This window comes from Simochromis diagramma, unplaced genomic scaffold, assembly GCF_900408965.1.
Source record: "Simochromis diagramma unplaced genomic scaffold, fSimDia1.1 OVJJ01000486.1, whole genome shotgun sequence".
Lineage (NCBI taxonomy): Eukaryota > Metazoa > Chordata > Actinopteri > Cichliformes > Cichlidae > Simochromis > Simochromis diagramma.
The window spans coordinates 3,223,970-3,240,546 of record NW_024387047.1 but is presented as its reverse complement, the minus strand read 5'-3'; the positions used below and the strand labels follow the sequence as shown (position 1 = coordinate 3,240,546).

Here is a 16,577-nt window from a genome sequence, read left to right as displayed (position 1 = left end):
ATTAGACTGTCATGAATTCAGTACAAATATTCGCTGTCCACAGATAAAGCCAGCTGACTTTGATCATCCTCTGAGTGCTCAGCAGGTTAACTTTTTTTGCTCTTAGTAAAATATCTTGATAACTACTGGATGAATTCCCATTAAACAATATGCCTACTTTCGAGAGAATCATGCCCAAGGTTTCCTACAGAGATGGAAACACATTTGTGAGTAAAATTTTGAACCACCTTCATGAGCCGATATGAAATAAATGACCACAGAGATCTAAAATAAATCCCATCAGCCTCTGAAGCACTTAATGCTCGCTACTTATCACAAATGCTAACATGCAGATAAATGCCCAAGTGCACTTATTACGAATCCAGATATGCTGCCGTGATGCTCCTTATCCATTTCTGGATGTTAACACAGGTCTGATTCAAAGCTTAAAAACCTGGTAATGGACACATTAATTTAATTCAAATTGAATTGATTCAAATTGATTGCAGGCCTTTGTACCAACATACTCGCTCTATCGCTCAGTTTCCATAGAAACAGTAAGACAATAAAACCTAACACAGTTGCTTTCATTACATCATTTAGTTCATTTTTTAACAAAAAGCAATAATGAGCAGCTGCTGAAGTTCAAAAATCCCCATTTTGACATGCTTTGCAATTCGGAGTTTCTCTGAGCCGTGTAAAGTTGTAACCAGTTTCACATTCACATAAACCAGTTTTGTAGTTTTGTAACATAACACAACCCTCGACAAATAAAATGTGACTTTTATAAAAACCAAAGCATCACCTGTTAGATATCAAAAAAACACTTTTCCTCCAATCATGCTCAACATTATTACTACTCTCTCACTAACCTCACATTCAGAACCTTGCAAAGCAACAAGACAGTTTTCATCCAGCCTGTCTCCAAACTGCTGTTTGAGAAACCATTTCCTCCCTGTGAAATGCTTTCCCCTGCTGCTCAGTTCACGCACAAACTGCACAACACTAATACTTCGGATAGCTAGAACCCTGCTGCAACATAACAGCAGTAGAAATGTAGCTCCCAAGGTTATGTACATACATCGTTCTATAAATAGCATTTAGCAAATGTCAACATTCTAACGCACTGAACCACGACGCTGAATATAATAAACAGTGGTCGTCATTACTGTGTCTTGCTCGAAGCACTGTTGTGTTTAAGTCTGGTTTGAATTTGTCAAGTGTTTTTTTGCAGGGCAACAGTACACGGACCACGGCAACAGTTTCAGTTGGCACCAATATAAATTTTAGCAAAAGTTGCAGATGATTTTAACACACAAATCAAAGACACATCTCGCTGATTAAATATTGAAGGAATTCACAACAAAGTTGTTTCTCGTGTGATTGTGTGAAATATTTTTAATAAAGACATCTTTTGGAAGTATTGCGCTCTATTGCAGTATGCTTTGCTCCAGTCTTGCTTTAGCATGCAGTTAGAAGCATCTCTTTTTACCATCTTACATTAATTCTAAGGCATTATTTAACTTCTATATGAATCCAAACAGTAAAGTAAAGCAGGACTTGGAGAAACATGCAGCCTGTACACTATAACTTGCCGTGATGTAAATGCTGTGTGGCTGCTACTACTCTTGCGCATGTGGGTTTCACATGTGCAGAATGTTTAATTATTGATAATAATTTGAGACTTGATCAATATTTTATTGGATCCCGCTGATTAAACATCTTAAGGATATGCTAGTGTTGTGGGAGATTTTCAGAGATATTCAAAGTTAACCCATCCGGGGCGGTCTACATAATGCAAAGAAGGGCACTGCACACAATGTCTTTGATTTATTTTGAATGAGCAAGATGAGCCGCACTGTGTCGTGTGTGCATCTTCATGGCAACCGGTGTGTTTATGGAAGATTTCATATGTAAATGCTTGCTAATAAAAACACACCCACTCTTAGAGGTTTAAGCTTTGATTAAAGTATGTCAAGCTAAATGTATTCTGTCAAAACACTGAGCAGAGTAGAGTTTTCTTTGGAGTGTGAGATATCAGCTAGCAGCTGTGAACCTGGATGGACCTCACTGGTGTGCTCTTTTCCCCCCTTGCTTTCCTCATTATAACTTCCAAGCATTTAAAATGAAATAATAAATTATAAACAGCTAACAAATCACTTTTGACTCATCTTGTTTATCTGAATTCATGCTTACAATGAGCCTCCTGGTGTGAAAAATAGGAGCTACAGCCTTTTCTGTTGGTTTGTTTGTTTTTTTTCCCTCCTATTCATGTTTGAGAAATGCCGGCGATTAATTTCTCTACTGGTGCTTCATTGTTTATCTTTGTTCTCCACCTTGGTGTGCATCAGTGCAGCTGACAAGATTGTGTCATGTGGTTATATCCTCATTAAATGTGGCTGGTGTCTGTGCACCGGTCCACAGATAACTCGCTGCTCGTGGATCATCTCTTAATGGCATTTCAATTTCCTTTCTCAGTTTACAAGAGACCGCGATGCAAACATGCCGTGCTTTGGCAAAATAATATTCATGATGGGGTGTAAACAGAAGCTGAATGGAAGTAAAATCAGCTACTGAACCCTGACTGGAGCTTTTCGTTTATTTGCTGGATTGGATTTCAACTCGCTCTTCCATGGCTTAAATTAAATTTTGCTTAGAAAAAAGTCCAGGCTTTTCTTTTTATGTAGTCCAAGATGGTTCTTTGTGAATATGAACAATTCCTAAAGCAGCCTCAATGACAGTAAATTAAAGCCAGATATTGCGTTCACTGCGAAAATGCCCTGGTTGTTTTTTTCCCCAGAATATTGGCACGTTCATTTTTTTAAACTGTTATATTACTCTTGTTTTAAAAAGCTCTCGGGGGTCGGTTAGGGGTAGGTTATTTCCATTTCCTGCAATGACATTAAATATTGAGGTCTTGTTCCAAGTTTCTGGACTTTTATTAGGGGTTCCCCCCACCCAGACGTATGTTGGCTCAGTGTTAAATGATTACAACGACAATATCTTGTATTTGTTAACTATGTGTACAGCAGGACAGGTGTATTGTAGCTGCATTGTGGATTAAATGCTCACACATTTTGCATTATTTGAGGCTATTCATCACCATAAAGCACCAACTGTGTTGGCCAGATTGCCTTGTTACTGCCGGTGTACAGGAACTGAAAATATCACTTACACAAAACAAATGCATTCTCTTAAAGGCAGCCCTACTATATCCACTTAAAACTTCATATTTTTATTGTTCAACTCTTGGTAGAGCCCTCAGTTCATCCTCTAGCACAGTCCTCTGGAACAAGCTCCTTTCCTTTTACACAAACCTTCTACTGATTGGCTGTCTGAACAATAAGTGTCCTCCTGTTTTCGGCACAAAATGATTGTGATATCTGCACTCAATTACGTCATCCAGTGGAAAGCATAGAAATAAATTGCTTCAAAGGGGCAGTCAGGAGCCTGAGACTTTGGTTTACAGACTTTTACAGTCGAAGAACTAATATTTGATCCCCTGCTTAAGTTACAAGCTTGGATATATTTTGGTTTATATTGTGTCTCTCTCCATATGATGAAAATATCAATACTTTCTTATAAATAACAATAAACTTAACAATAAACTTAACAATAAACTGCAGGGGATCAAATAATTTCTTCCTCTACTGTACATAATCTGACCTCATTGTTTCAAACTTTAACCATGATGAAAATAAATACCCACCACTTTAACAGTGTATATATGATGTAAAATAAAGGAACGTATAAGATTAGTGATACATTTTTAATTCAGTTTTAAAAACCTACTTGTAGTACAGCTGTCATGAAAAAAATGATGGTTGTCTAACTGATATTTGCATTTGGTGACGTAATATAAGGTTCTTGCATAAAAATTCTTACATTTAAGTACCAAGTCTTTATGAGACCCAGAGATTTTCATCTCTTCTCCATTTTCACCTCTGAAGTGTCCAGTCTATAGATAATTCTCTCTCTGCCACTCAGTTATAGACCAAAAGTATAAAACATAAAGTCACAAGCAACAGAACTGTGGCATGACAGTTGTGAAATTTTAAGTAACAAATAGAAGTGCCAACTCAAACCATTAAGTAGGTCAAGTGACAGAGGAAAAATCTCTTCCAGAAAATAATTATATATTTCACACTTAAAGCCATTCCAGAAGCTTTGTGTGTATTTTAAGACAGATCCCCACGATGAACTGCTTAACAAATTTGCTTGAGGGCCACCAAGGAGCTATCTATGCTGCTTTGAACTGCTGGCAGGTAATACATACTTCTGTCAATTAAACCTCAAACCCGGAATCCTAAGTATGTACTGAAAGTACAGCCACAGCCGTTTGCCTTCCCTCTCGACTTTGTCCCCTGTCACATCTGCTGCAGTATGTGGTTTGACCAAGTAAATTATATTTGCACACTAAGCAACCTGATTTCTATAATGATGCACTTTGAAGTAAAGAAGGGCATTTTGTACCCCTGTGTGTGTGTGTGTGTGTGTGTATGTGTGTGTGTGTGTGTGTGTGTGTGTGTGTGTGTGTGTGTGTGTATGTGTGTGTGTTCATAACGGCGGGAGGGAGAGATGTTATTTTGCTTTTGTTATGTACCATCTTTTCATTTTTATTCATACCTTTTGAAGTAATAAAAATGTATTGTGAAAATATGAATCATGTCAGTAAAGCCTACAGGCTAAGGTTTTTACCAAACTGTAAATAAAAGATGGATATAGGCATTGGTTCGTGAGCTCACACTCATCATAATATTTTACCAGAATGTTAGTAATATAGCCAATGTGACATATTTAGTTTTTTTCTTTTGTTTGTTGGGGTTTTTTGTAGCTATAAATACCCATATTTGGACAAGAATGTGGAGGTCTTAGTTATTACAATCGTCTAATGTTAGCAAGCTTGGTTAGCAAAGTGCACTGCACAGATACAGATAATTTTAGGAATTAGCCAAATAGAAATCTCATTCAGGTTAAAAAGCTCTCTTTTTAGAGTTGCTTGGCTAACATGCCAAAACACAAAAGTGCTCAGTCAGAGTAGAAAATGCACTATAGAAGTCGTGCTGTAACCATAGGCAGTATAAAAGATGGACCACTGTAGTCATGAAATCCACCACTGGTTTTGCAGTTATTTTAAAGCTTCAATACTGATATTTTGGCCGCTGACATTTTGGATTTTTGGAGTCCTACATGACCATTTTAGATGGAAGCATAAGGTGCTAGGTTGCTACCCCTACCAAACTGCATCTACAAGCTACACTAGTACAATGCACACACACAAATATGTGATAACTAGTACCAAATAACAGACTCGTGAAATACTAGATTACTGAAGCACATGCTTTAGTATTAATAAAAGAATTGTGAATGGGTTGTACCATATAATAGTCAGATAATTGCATCAAATGCTCCATAAAACACCAACAGCACAGACTGTGTTACATCTTCATTGGCTCCAGTCACCAAAGGTGAGACCTAAACTATCCATAGAGGCCAAAATTGTGTTTTGTAAAAGGATATAAATGTGCTGTCTCCAAAAGTAATTATTATACGAAAGTAATGGTTTTTGGAACCAACCAAAGGCTAATAAAGAAACTACCGTCTTTTGTTGTTGTTGTTTTTTGGCACTCCTCTGTTTTTTGTTTTTTTGTTGTTTTTGTTTTTTTTTTGTGTGGTGGAGGGAGGGGGGATTTGTAGTCACTAAAACTAAAGCACATTCTTCAGGCTTTTTATTAGGTGATGTCATTAAAGTGTTTCAAAAAGCATCAATACCACTGGTGGAGAAGTCCAGTTAACTGAGAGTGTTTGCTTTATATTTTGTAGGCTGCCAGTTCTGCATTTCACTCACAGAATCCAGTGAAAGTCAAGTTAGTGCTGCTAACTGAGGTGGCGTGTTTGATCGCGACCAAAAGCCAGCCTTTTTGTCCTATCCGTACACCGTAGTTCAAGCCCGGTTGCTTAGTAACACTCCCAAACTAAAAGCACTGACTGTTGGCTACTACAATTCAAGAAAGTATTTGCTATTTTCGATGGGTTGCTCTGTATTCAAGAAAGTAGCAGCTAAATGGGACATGAAATAAAAAGAAGTAAATTGTCATTACGTTAACGTTAGCTAAGTAACGCTTTGAAATGGACTTAGATATTCGCCAGCATCTAGCCAAGGCTAAAGAGAACAAAGGTTTGTCGCGCAGTCAGTTAAGTAAATGAAGAGTTGTGAAAACAAGCTTACTGTGTTTATTTCGTACACGCAGACTGTGGAGCTCTGCAGTCAGCCTACGATTTAATCAAGGGGGCAGCAGTAGTTGGAACCGGCGGACGAACTCCACGCATTGATCCGGAGTGGTGCGTCCTGTGCGCCGAAGCTGGGCTACAGGTGAGAGAGGATGAGGAGTTACTGTCGAAGCTGTTGATGAAGAATTCACTTGATGATCGTTTTGCCACCAGGGTCGAGGTGATGAGTTGGAAATAAACAAAAGAGAAAAAAAATGGTTGCAGTGCTAATCTTATTTTATCAATTAGGTATTGAGTATTACATGTTTATGCTTTAGTGTATGCTAAATTAGTCTGAATTATATTACTCTTCTTGTTTATTTCGTAACTGGAGAATCAGAGAGTACCAAGTTGATTAGATTATGTCTCATAACAGGCTATGTTTGTAGCTATTGTTCGTAGCGTATATTGTAGATAGGTGTATTTATTTTAATTTATGAATCCTTGTACTTTCTGCACACACATCTGTATTTTTGGATGAAAGGCTAAAAGCTACAGGAGGGGGCAAAATTACCTTAAAATGACTTTGCAGACTACCATTACTTCTTCTAAATGTGATGAAAACATGGCACATAACAAAAAAATGTTATGTGCCATTGTTGTTTGTTTCCATTGTATGTGTTTCCATTCTAGTTCCTCTCTCAAAATAAAAAAAAGTATTTTGGGTTATCAAGTTGAATCAAAATACAAAATACTATTATTACTACTAATATATAATGGTCTTCTATCCTTCAAGCACAGGTCCTCTACCAGAGGCTTATAGCTTGAAGGTCCAGTGCATTATCTTTGCTGTTCCTAGGACTGCACTCTTCTGGACCGAAATCTCAGTTCTCGCTGCTGGTATCTGTTGAAGCCACTCACCCAGTTTTGGGGGAGTCACTGTACCAAGTGCTCCAATTGCCACAAGGACAACTGGTGCATTAACCTTCCACATCTTCTCTAGCTTCTCTCATCCCTCTTGAGCTTCTCATTTTATTTCTTCCTGATGTTTCTATCACCTGGTATAGCCACATCTATCATTCGGCCTTATCCACCACTACTATGTCAGGTTGTTCGCACGCACATATCACTTAAAATCTCACCAGGTATATGTTGGTAGATCAGTGAATACATCAAATTTAGATGTGTGTGTATTAACCTACAGTCAGCATCAGAATCAGACAGGCTGAATTTCTTTGTATGAAAGACTATAATGAGAACACACATTCTCTGAAGGTGACTGCAACCTTGCTTTTCAACTGCTGTGAGAAGCGTTTTTTATGATGTGAGAAGCTCCTGACTGCTGAGTTGTGGCATAAGACATGGTGCTTCAAGCAGCCTCCTAGAACAAAAGGTTGGCATCTGACTGTGAAGATGTGGAGCTTACATTTTATAAGTAAATGCCTGCTACATCTGTGAAAGCTCCTGAATTATTAAAGCTTCAAAATAAAGCAGGTCCTAGACATTTGGATGGGTTGTTTGTTGATTAACATCAGTGCTTTGTTGCTGATGGTATCTACAGGTATACAGGTATATAGAAAAATCAAGGTAATAAAAAAGCCAGCAGGACCTCCCTGCTGGAGGACTCGTTTCATTATGTCACTGTTTTCGTGCAGTAACTTTAGTTCTTCTAATCGAGCTATTTTCCCAGTAGGGAATAGCAATGAATATTCACTAATACAGGCTGAGCTGTCCTAAGGCAAGGGAAACATATTTGTATAATGAAACACAGGGATATTCCATAATGTGATTTGTTCTCTCTCCTTTATATCACGCAGCAAGTTTTCTGTGAAAATGCAGCTTAGCCTGAAGACTTAAGTGTCAGTGAATGCTGAATTAGTCTTCATCCGCAGTACAGTTCCGTTCTTCAATTTTCCAGAGAAGCATAAATATTCTTGTTGTATTAAGACATTTGCTAACATACTAATCCATTGCTCATTACTGTCAGGTTTTACTTATTCAGTGATCTTCCAGCCTGACTTATTGTTCTTCACAACACATACAAAAGCTTGCAGAACAAAAATTTCTGCTGCATGATCATCTTCCACGATAGTGCTGCACATTACTGAGTATAAAGCTGCTGAGTTTGAATTAATTTTACAATTAACAGGAGGCAGTTTGTAAAACAGCATGGAATTAATTTGTCGTGCAAAAAATAAATGTGCACCTCCCCATACATTAAGCCCTTTCGCAATAGTTTTTAATAATGCATCATACAGGGAAAATTGCCGGTTACACGATCTAACTGCAGATGAGGCTGAATTTTTTTTCTTTTTCTCTCTGGCCTTTGTGCCGCTCTGTCTCTGTGTTTTCAGCTGGGCTGTTTGGAGATAAGCGCAGCGTGTCTAAAGATGTACTTTGAAGGGAATCCGCCGGCTAATCAATTTCTGTGTCGAGCCTACCTCTGCCAGGGCCAGCTGAAGTCTCCGCCGGCCACTGGGAGTGTGGTGAGGACAGTAAATTGGACACATACCCTCAAGGGCGTTGTGTGTGTGTGTGTGTTTCTGCGCCCCAGAGATATATACACATGCAATTACTGTAGCGGCATACTGTACTCATTTGCACTAAAAACATGCAGCAGCTTTGCAAACAAACTCCAGCGGTTTTACCATGCTTCTTCGGTCTCAAACAAATATTGGCCTTTGCTACATTTGAGTGCAGCTTAAATTTTTTTTTTTGCTAAACTGTTTGTCATTGTTTTTATGCTTCTATGTTCTGACAGGTTCTCATGTCCCCTTTTTGCATCATTTTCTATTTTAGGAGGACTTTGAGGAGGCTGTGGTGTATTTTCTGAAAGCAATTGAGATTTCAAAGCAAGAACCAAGGTATGCAACCTCGAGTATGCTCGGCTTTGTTGTTACAGTGTCGAGAAAGATGGATGACCATTTTCTGTTGCGTACAGTTGATCATCTCTGATATTATTTGGCAGTTGCTGCCACAGCGGTAAGGTGCGCTGGTAAAACACGTAATGAAAGCCAGACATTCTCACCAGGGAATGTTGTTTAGCTGTGATAGGTTAGGCTCTGTCTGATGCGCAGAAATATGCTACGAAGAAGAATCAAATATAACACGATTTTTCATGCTTCACCCCAACCCCTTATTCACAAGCGGAACATTTTCAATGTGTTTTCATCTAAATTTTAACAGCTGACTGGATGCATCTGTGAGAAGGGTGAAACGGGTGATGCACATATCGATGCAATAATAGAAATTGTGACAGATGCGTTCCCTTGTTATTTGCTTTGATGGATGCGTTTGGAGGTACTCGGTTAGCCTTTGTAAGCAATGAGCACTGGTTTTCTTTGCTAATGAACTCATAACCTGTCAATAAAAAGGCTCAATGAGGAATTCCAATTAACACCAAAGGAATACATATCTAATTCAAGCAGCCCACGCTAATGGACAGCACACACTCTGGTGAATAAATTAGGAGCGCTCAAACAGTCTCTTCACAGAGTTTTCTTTAAAACTGCAGCTTAAATTCATAAATTCCACTTATTTCACATCGAAAAGATTCAGCAGGCCGCTCTCCTGTGGCTCATTGGTCGATTGTTAATCCACACACATTTGGAATTCACAGGACTTCCTCGTAGAGAGCTGACACTTGGTTTGAATTGAGTCGTACTAAGAGATAAAATGGCTTGCAAGTGTATCACATAAATAATTCATTGCTCGGTGTTTACTTTCTTCTGCATTTGATTTGTGCCTTACAGACTTCACTTTATGGTGTTCAATGCCTCGGTGCTGTACTTCCAGACAGTGCAACCTCTTCTGCAGCCGGGGCGGAGCCTCCACCTGGTGCCCTCTCTCAGGCAGGTGGTGCAGAGTCTGGAGGAGGTGGCAGACCACGACCACAGCTGGAGGGCTGAACTCATGATGCAAGTGCTCTCTTACTTAGACCTCATTAATATGTCCAGTTGTGATTTTGGTTCATACTCATTGAAAATTCATAGAGATAATGAACTGAGCTTATTAACCAGCAGTTTATTTATGACCACAGCTTCATCTAGCCTCAGTTAATGGGCTGCTTTTTTTCTTCTATAGAGTCAAGTATCTGTTTTATTCCAAGCTGTTTAATCATTTTTCAAAAAAAATATTAGTTTTATCTTTGATCAGAGGACAAAAATGTATCATTCATATATATAATGTTGGGCAGTGACAGATATAATAATAATGGATTGGATTTATATAGCACTTTTCAAGGCACCCAAAGCGCTTTACAATGCCACTATTCAATCACACTCATATTCACACAGTGGTGGAGGCAAGCTACAGTTGTAGCCACAGCTGCCCTGGGGCAGACTGACAGAAGCGAGGCTGCCATATCGCGCCATCGGCCCCTCTGGCCAACACCAGTAGGCGGGAGGGTAAAGTGTCTTGCCCAAGGACACAACGACCAGGACAGAGAGCCCGGGGATCGAACCGGCGACCTTCTGGTTACAGATGCGCTTCCCAACCCCCTGAGCCACGGTCGCCCCAATGATAAATATAATGAGATTAACATGGCGTGCTACATTACATCTATTATAAGAATAAGAAAAATATGTCCAGTTTACCATTGGTTGTGAAATGTTCCATCACAGCTGTATGCATTGCATTTACCCATATATGGGTTGATTTGTATAAGTTAAAGACTCATTAGTCCAGATTTACTAATGCGTTGCACCAGTGCAAACTGGGGTTTGGTGTGGAAAAAAAGTACTGTTGGCACTTACACAGGGAGCATGATGACCAGACTGTGTGTGAGGTGGGAACTCAGAGATTTTTGTAACTAATCCTGTTGTGCTTTGTGGAGGCAAATTTCTTCTCTCATGTATTAATCACATATTTAATCATATCACATTAGTTATAGTAATATCACTTTCTCACTTTACTATATTAAGAGTACCCCTGTTACTAGTTTGCATGCATGTGGAATGTTAACACAGTGAGGCCATTGTGGTGGGAGACGTTAAACAGATAGTGGGACTCCTTCTGCTTATCAGGGATGTAAATCCTTAGGTGATGGCCAAGCAGAAAACAAGGTCATAATTCTCTCTGTGAGGGAGAAGGTATAGCCCCCCTCCACATTTGTGGAATGTTCTTTGTCTGTGTCTCTGTATATAAGATGTAAGGGCGGTGGCCAAAATTCAGAGATGATCCTGGTGTTTCACTGGGATGCTCTCTCCACATTGCAATGTGTTAATTAAACCCACTTCAAATCAAGCTCACAGAGTGTGTTGCAGGTTATTGTTAAAATTTCCATAACAGTTTGTATTCTTGGAAATTTGTTTCTTCAGGTAAAAAATTAGGAAGAAGAACATTTAAATCAAGCATGCAAACCGATTGACAAATGTTTGCCACACAATTTACTGACAATTGTGCTAAAATTTAATTCTCAAAAATGAACTGACTGTGTCTGTGTTTAAAAATCACCCATAAAACTAACCACGCCCATAATTTGGCCTATTTGGTGATTGCACTTGCATGCTATTTTGCTCCCTTTAGTAAATTTGGCTCATTATGTTGCTACATTAATATTAGTATTAGTATGACAGGAAGTCTAAAACCCAAGCTACATATTGACCATGGAGGCAAGTATTGTCTGATATCCCTGTGGTGGGATAAATATATACATATATATATTTATACATATTGCCTCAGGACAATCAATGTCACATTGTAGTTGTGGCTAGTGTTTTGTGTGCATCCACAGACGAGCACAGTTTCAACCCAGACCACAGTCCTTTCCTAAACCAAACCAAACTTAAACTGAAATAATAGAAATATTCTTGAACTGAGTACAAGAAAATAAAAGTGAACATTGACTTTTGGTTTTACACAGAACAAAATACCCAGTCTGTCAGGTGAAGCGGATCCATACATCCACCACCAACCTGCTCCTCACATTAACTTTGTAGCCCTGACTTCTGAAAGCCTTTCTACTTTAGAGTGTTTTTGTCAGAAAGCTTTTCTGCCAGAACGCCCTAAAGGCACCTTCACCCACTGCTGTCTTTTCCCCTAAGATAGTCCTTGAATAACATGACTTATGTTGTAGTAACAACACCAGCACAGTAATATCAGATAGCTCATGCCACACAAGTGTGAACATGACAAGCTTCAGAAAAGAAAGGCTGTTATTTGATTGTTGGCATATTAATTACATTGAATGTTCAGTAGCATAGAAAAACTGAGCACTTGGCTAATAGCACTGACACATGCCCACATGTTTGCTCTCTGTCTCTGTTTCTGCTCAGGCACCTGATCAAATGTCTTGTGGACTCAAAGAAGGTTGAGGATGCAACAAGTTTTGCAAAAGTTACAGAAGAATTCATCAAGTCGCATACTCCAAAACTTTACCCAGGACTCTTTACTTTATTGGTAAACACAGCATGTTGCTTTCATGGCAGTTTTTGGTTGCTTATACATTCAGTAATAACTAAATATATCCTCAATATCTACTTTTTAGGTGGATACTTTTTAAGTAGATATTGATATATCTACACAGAAGTGGTCTAATAAATTTATTAAAGTTCTGTAAAACTACCTTAAAGGTTTGTGACATTGCCCAAAATAAAGTTTGGAGCTGTACTTCTCCTGTGCGTGTCCAATTCAACACGTGTCCAGATCTCTGGCTTGTCCCGACAGAGCAGTTAACAAAGCATTAATTAGAGTAGACATTATAGATGCAGTAACACAAAAAAAACAATAAGCGTGTTGATACCTACTCAACACAGCAACATGATTGGCTCATGTTTCATGGTTGAGCTTCTGATTCACCCTTGGGGGCATTAAGATTGCCATGTATCAGACCTCAGAACAAATGCTATTTAAACTTTAATTGTATCTTTATACAAGTCTTATAATATGAAAATACACCATTCAGATGTCTTCAGGAGTCTTATTTGCACTACATGCATAACAATAGCTCGCCAAACTCCTTGATGTTGGCATTAATCATAAAATTCAACCCTGTCATAACCTGATAATAAAGCATAACTTCCGACTTCATTCTTCTTAGGTGCGACACCAGCTGTCAGACAGTGATGTCCTCCTGGAAACAAGCAGGGAATGCACTACGTTAGCAGTCATTTACAAAATGCAGGAATTAAAAAAGTAAGTTTCTGAGTTACATTCATATAAATGTTTGTTTTTTTTTCTGCTTGGACGTTGCTGGAGGGTTTGTTTTGCTGAAAGCGTCGTTTTTGTGCTGTCAGGATGAAAGTCCTTTGCATTTTTATCTGTCGCTAGGAAAAACAAGATGTACGGTGTCACCAAAAAGAAGCACTTGATCTGCTCCAGAAATGCTTGCTTTGGAGATTAAACTGTTTGAAAGCAGGCTTTTCTGATTGACTGCATGTTTATTGTTTTTACAATGCTTCTAACAATAGAGGCAGGTTGAGTCCTAAACCTGATCAGTTATGATCTTGTTTAAAGGTCTAAAAATTTTAAATCTAGTATTCTGTGTTTCTAACCTGCGTATGTCTTTATTTTATTCTTTGCAATGTTATCTTAAGATGTAGCGCTTAGAGTGAGGATTTTATTGTGGGGGTTTTTTCATATTAAAAATGTTATGCCTCCAGATACATTTAAAAACTGGGAGACATAGGTCAGCGGGTCCATTATCCATTGGCTCTCAGCGCATCCTGTGGCGGCCATGTTTTTCTGCTGGCCTGAACACATTTGTAGTACAGTACCATGTCTGCTGGTGTGGCGTATTCTTGTACAGTCCCATCCCCCAGCCCATTTCTGCAGGCATGTACTCGACATGTCACAGCTCCTTATGGCTCCTCATTTCAGTGTGACAGCATGACTAAGTCAGACTCGGCCGTCGTCAGCACCATATAGGTTATTTAGCCTAAGGTTTATGCACTGTTTTGTGTGAGCCTGTTAAAGGGCAAATGAAAGTATCAGTTTAATTCTGGATGCTCACATGCATGTACATTAATGTAAAGAGAGTTTTCTGATGTTGTAGCAGGTTGGGAGGACTTAACAAGGACATGCTGACAAAAGAGAATTCTACTAGGCTTGAGGAGATTTTCCATCTCTTGGTGGACTGTAGCAAAGAGCCTGCTACACCTCTGAACTCCAGTCCTCTTCAGAGCTCAACACCCATCCAGCCATCTGACAGGTCTGTGACCTAAAGTGTCCTGATCAAATCTCCTGCGAGATTACCTTTTATTGCTCCCTGTTCTCTTCCTAAACCTCTCTCTACCATAAACCCACACATGGCTATCCCAGGGGCAGTACATGTCTCAGATTACTGTACTGAAGGATTGTGAATTGTATAAATTATGTTTTATCTGGGATTTGCAGAGTTGCCTTCCTCCTGGAGTTGGCTCTGCTGGCCTTGCAAGTGAAGCATCAGAAAGTAGCTGCCGACTGTCTGAAAGAGCTAAAGTCGTCGGGAGAAGCTGTGAGTGTCCGATATTCTCTTAAAACCTCGGGCAGTAGGGGCAGAAGATGTAACTGCACACAGTTTACAAATATGCAAATTTATGCATGGGTTTGACATTAACTGTGACCTATTATGCCTTTCCTTATTTTTTGTCATAGGTACAATGGTGAGTGCTCTTATGTAACGTTTAAATAATGAGGTTAGCATAGATACAGTTAATCACTTTAAACCGGGACTCAGGCTTTAGACTGCTCTCACTGCTCTGCTGTTTCTACTCTTGGCTCCCTGTGATGTCAGTGAGAGCACATGTCCCTAATTTTTGTGACCACAGAAGCAGTACCCCCATACTGTTTAAACCCTCTGTTTATAAGGAGCCGCCAATCAGAAGAAATAAGGGAGGATGCTAAAGCAGTTTGTTTCAGACAGTGGACAAATTGATGGGAAAGCACAGAATAAATAAGGATTATTTTGAGCTGTGAATCGTGCAAAGCTATTCTAGTAAAGGTTAATAATAAAAACAGGCCCTTGACAATACGTGAGATTAATTGCGTTTGACTTACAATAACTTAGCATTCTCAAAGTTACTGTAAGTCTGTCACTGCCTATTTAGAAATGTGAACTTTTTCTTTTGCCCAAATCTGAACCCGTGTTCGCAAGGCTGTAAACTTTTTCTGATATACCAGGAGGCCACGCCCAGACTTTGGGAATATCTGGCTTATTAATAAAAGTTACAGAGATGCTGAATTTTTCTTTGAGCAATATAGAACATACAGGGTGTATCAGGGTGTATTTAAATCCGCAGCCGTTCACCAGCAGCGACTGAAAAACCTACTGTCAGAAAGAGCAGATCCGTGCAAAAGTAAGACACACTGAGCATTTGTGAGCACTGTACAAGTTTTGTATGTAAAACTTTACCTTTAGCCATATCTTTTAGAATTTACCACAAGCTTCTGTGTTCATTCAAAATGATAATTTTTTTTAAGTTTAAAAATTCTAACCTTTTGAAATCAGATGATTTTTTTATAGACCCTACATTTCACTTATACAATCTCTTTTTTTATGCTTTGTATGTTTTGTATGTATGAGTGAATTATGTGGAATGACAACATAATTAATGATGCTGCATATGGAGGATCTTCTGCCGTATAAAATCTGGTGATACAAATTTGTACATTTTTCAGCCCATCCTCTGATTCCTGACCTCACATGTGTTATTTTTGTCTTTCTAGAGTGTTAGCCAACGCTTAGTAATGGAATGTGTCCAAGGTGAAATCAACCTCCTGAAGAAAGAAATGAAGATGAATGACTATTCCAAAGCTAGTGTAGAGGTGCTTGGCCATATGTTTGAATTATCACCCATATGTTTTACCCTCATGTTAGAGTGAAAGCAGCAGATCCATTAGCAGATGCTTCATTTAATAATTTTTTTACAGTAAAATGGCTTGCTTATTGTCATTAACTTCAGAGATCTGACTTGAATAGGTATCTCTGACTAACTGCAAGTCAAGATTTTGAATTATAATCATCCTAATATAAGTTCTGCAGTTTTTTCCCCTGTAATGAGAAAAAATTATGTTGGAAAGTAGGATCATGTAATCTCATTATACACTGCTGCGAAAACTGTCACATTTAAGAACTGGCACATACAACATATTCAGCCCACTTTAATCCAAATTTGCTTGCCAAGTGATGGAAGTGTTGTGCCGTCGTTGCGACAGGAGAGATTCTCAATCTGTAGTTGTTATCCCACAGGCCCGGCTGAAAGAGATAGGCAAGCTGGATCAGTGGCTGCAGACTGCAGCGAGGGAGGGGGGGCCTCAGGCTGTGCAGGCAGTGTGCGCTACACAGTGGAACTTGTGCCTGCCCCTCTTGCAGCACAACCTCAGAAAATGCATCAAGACACCTCTGCTCAGGGTCGCTCAGGCACTGGAAGAGACACAAAGGTTTTCATCTTTTTACATAATCATCATCA

The 16,577-nt window shown here is 39.0% G+C and overlaps 1 protein-coding gene across 6 annotated transcripts in view; it reads left to right on the top strand.

The window, feature by feature from the left end:
• The first annotated feature begins 5,685 nt into the window (after positions 1-5,685).
• The window catches only part of LOC120741729 (cilia- and flagella-associated protein 46), a 67,579-nt gene continuing 56,687 nt past the window's right edge, over positions 5,686-16,577 (top strand). For 5 of the 6 annotated variants that reach the window (XM_040044760.1, XM_040044758.1, XM_040044759.1 and 2 more), the window contains exons 1-11: positions 5,686-6,157; positions 6,231-6,352; positions 8,544-8,675; positions 8,989-9,053; positions 9,942-10,106; positions 12,465-12,588; positions 13,229-13,323; positions 14,183-14,338; positions 14,524-14,623; positions 15,835-15,933; positions 16,358-16,548. In XM_040044760.1, coding sequence (XP_039900694.1) covers positions 6,109-6,157; positions 6,231-6,352; positions 8,544-8,675; positions 8,989-9,053; positions 9,942-10,106; positions 12,465-12,588; positions 13,229-13,323; positions 14,183-14,338; positions 14,524-14,623; positions 15,835-15,933; positions 16,358-16,548 — 1,298 coding nt within the window. In that variant the 5' untranslated portion in view covers positions 5,686-6,108. Of the gene's footprint in view, positions 6,158-6,230; positions 6,353-8,543; positions 8,676-8,988; positions 9,054-9,941; positions 10,107-12,464; positions 12,589-13,228; positions 13,324-14,182; positions 14,339-14,523; positions 14,624-15,834; positions 15,934-16,357; positions 16,549-16,577 lie in introns of those variants that run through there. The other variant, XM_040044762.1, reaches the window with a different exon arrangement.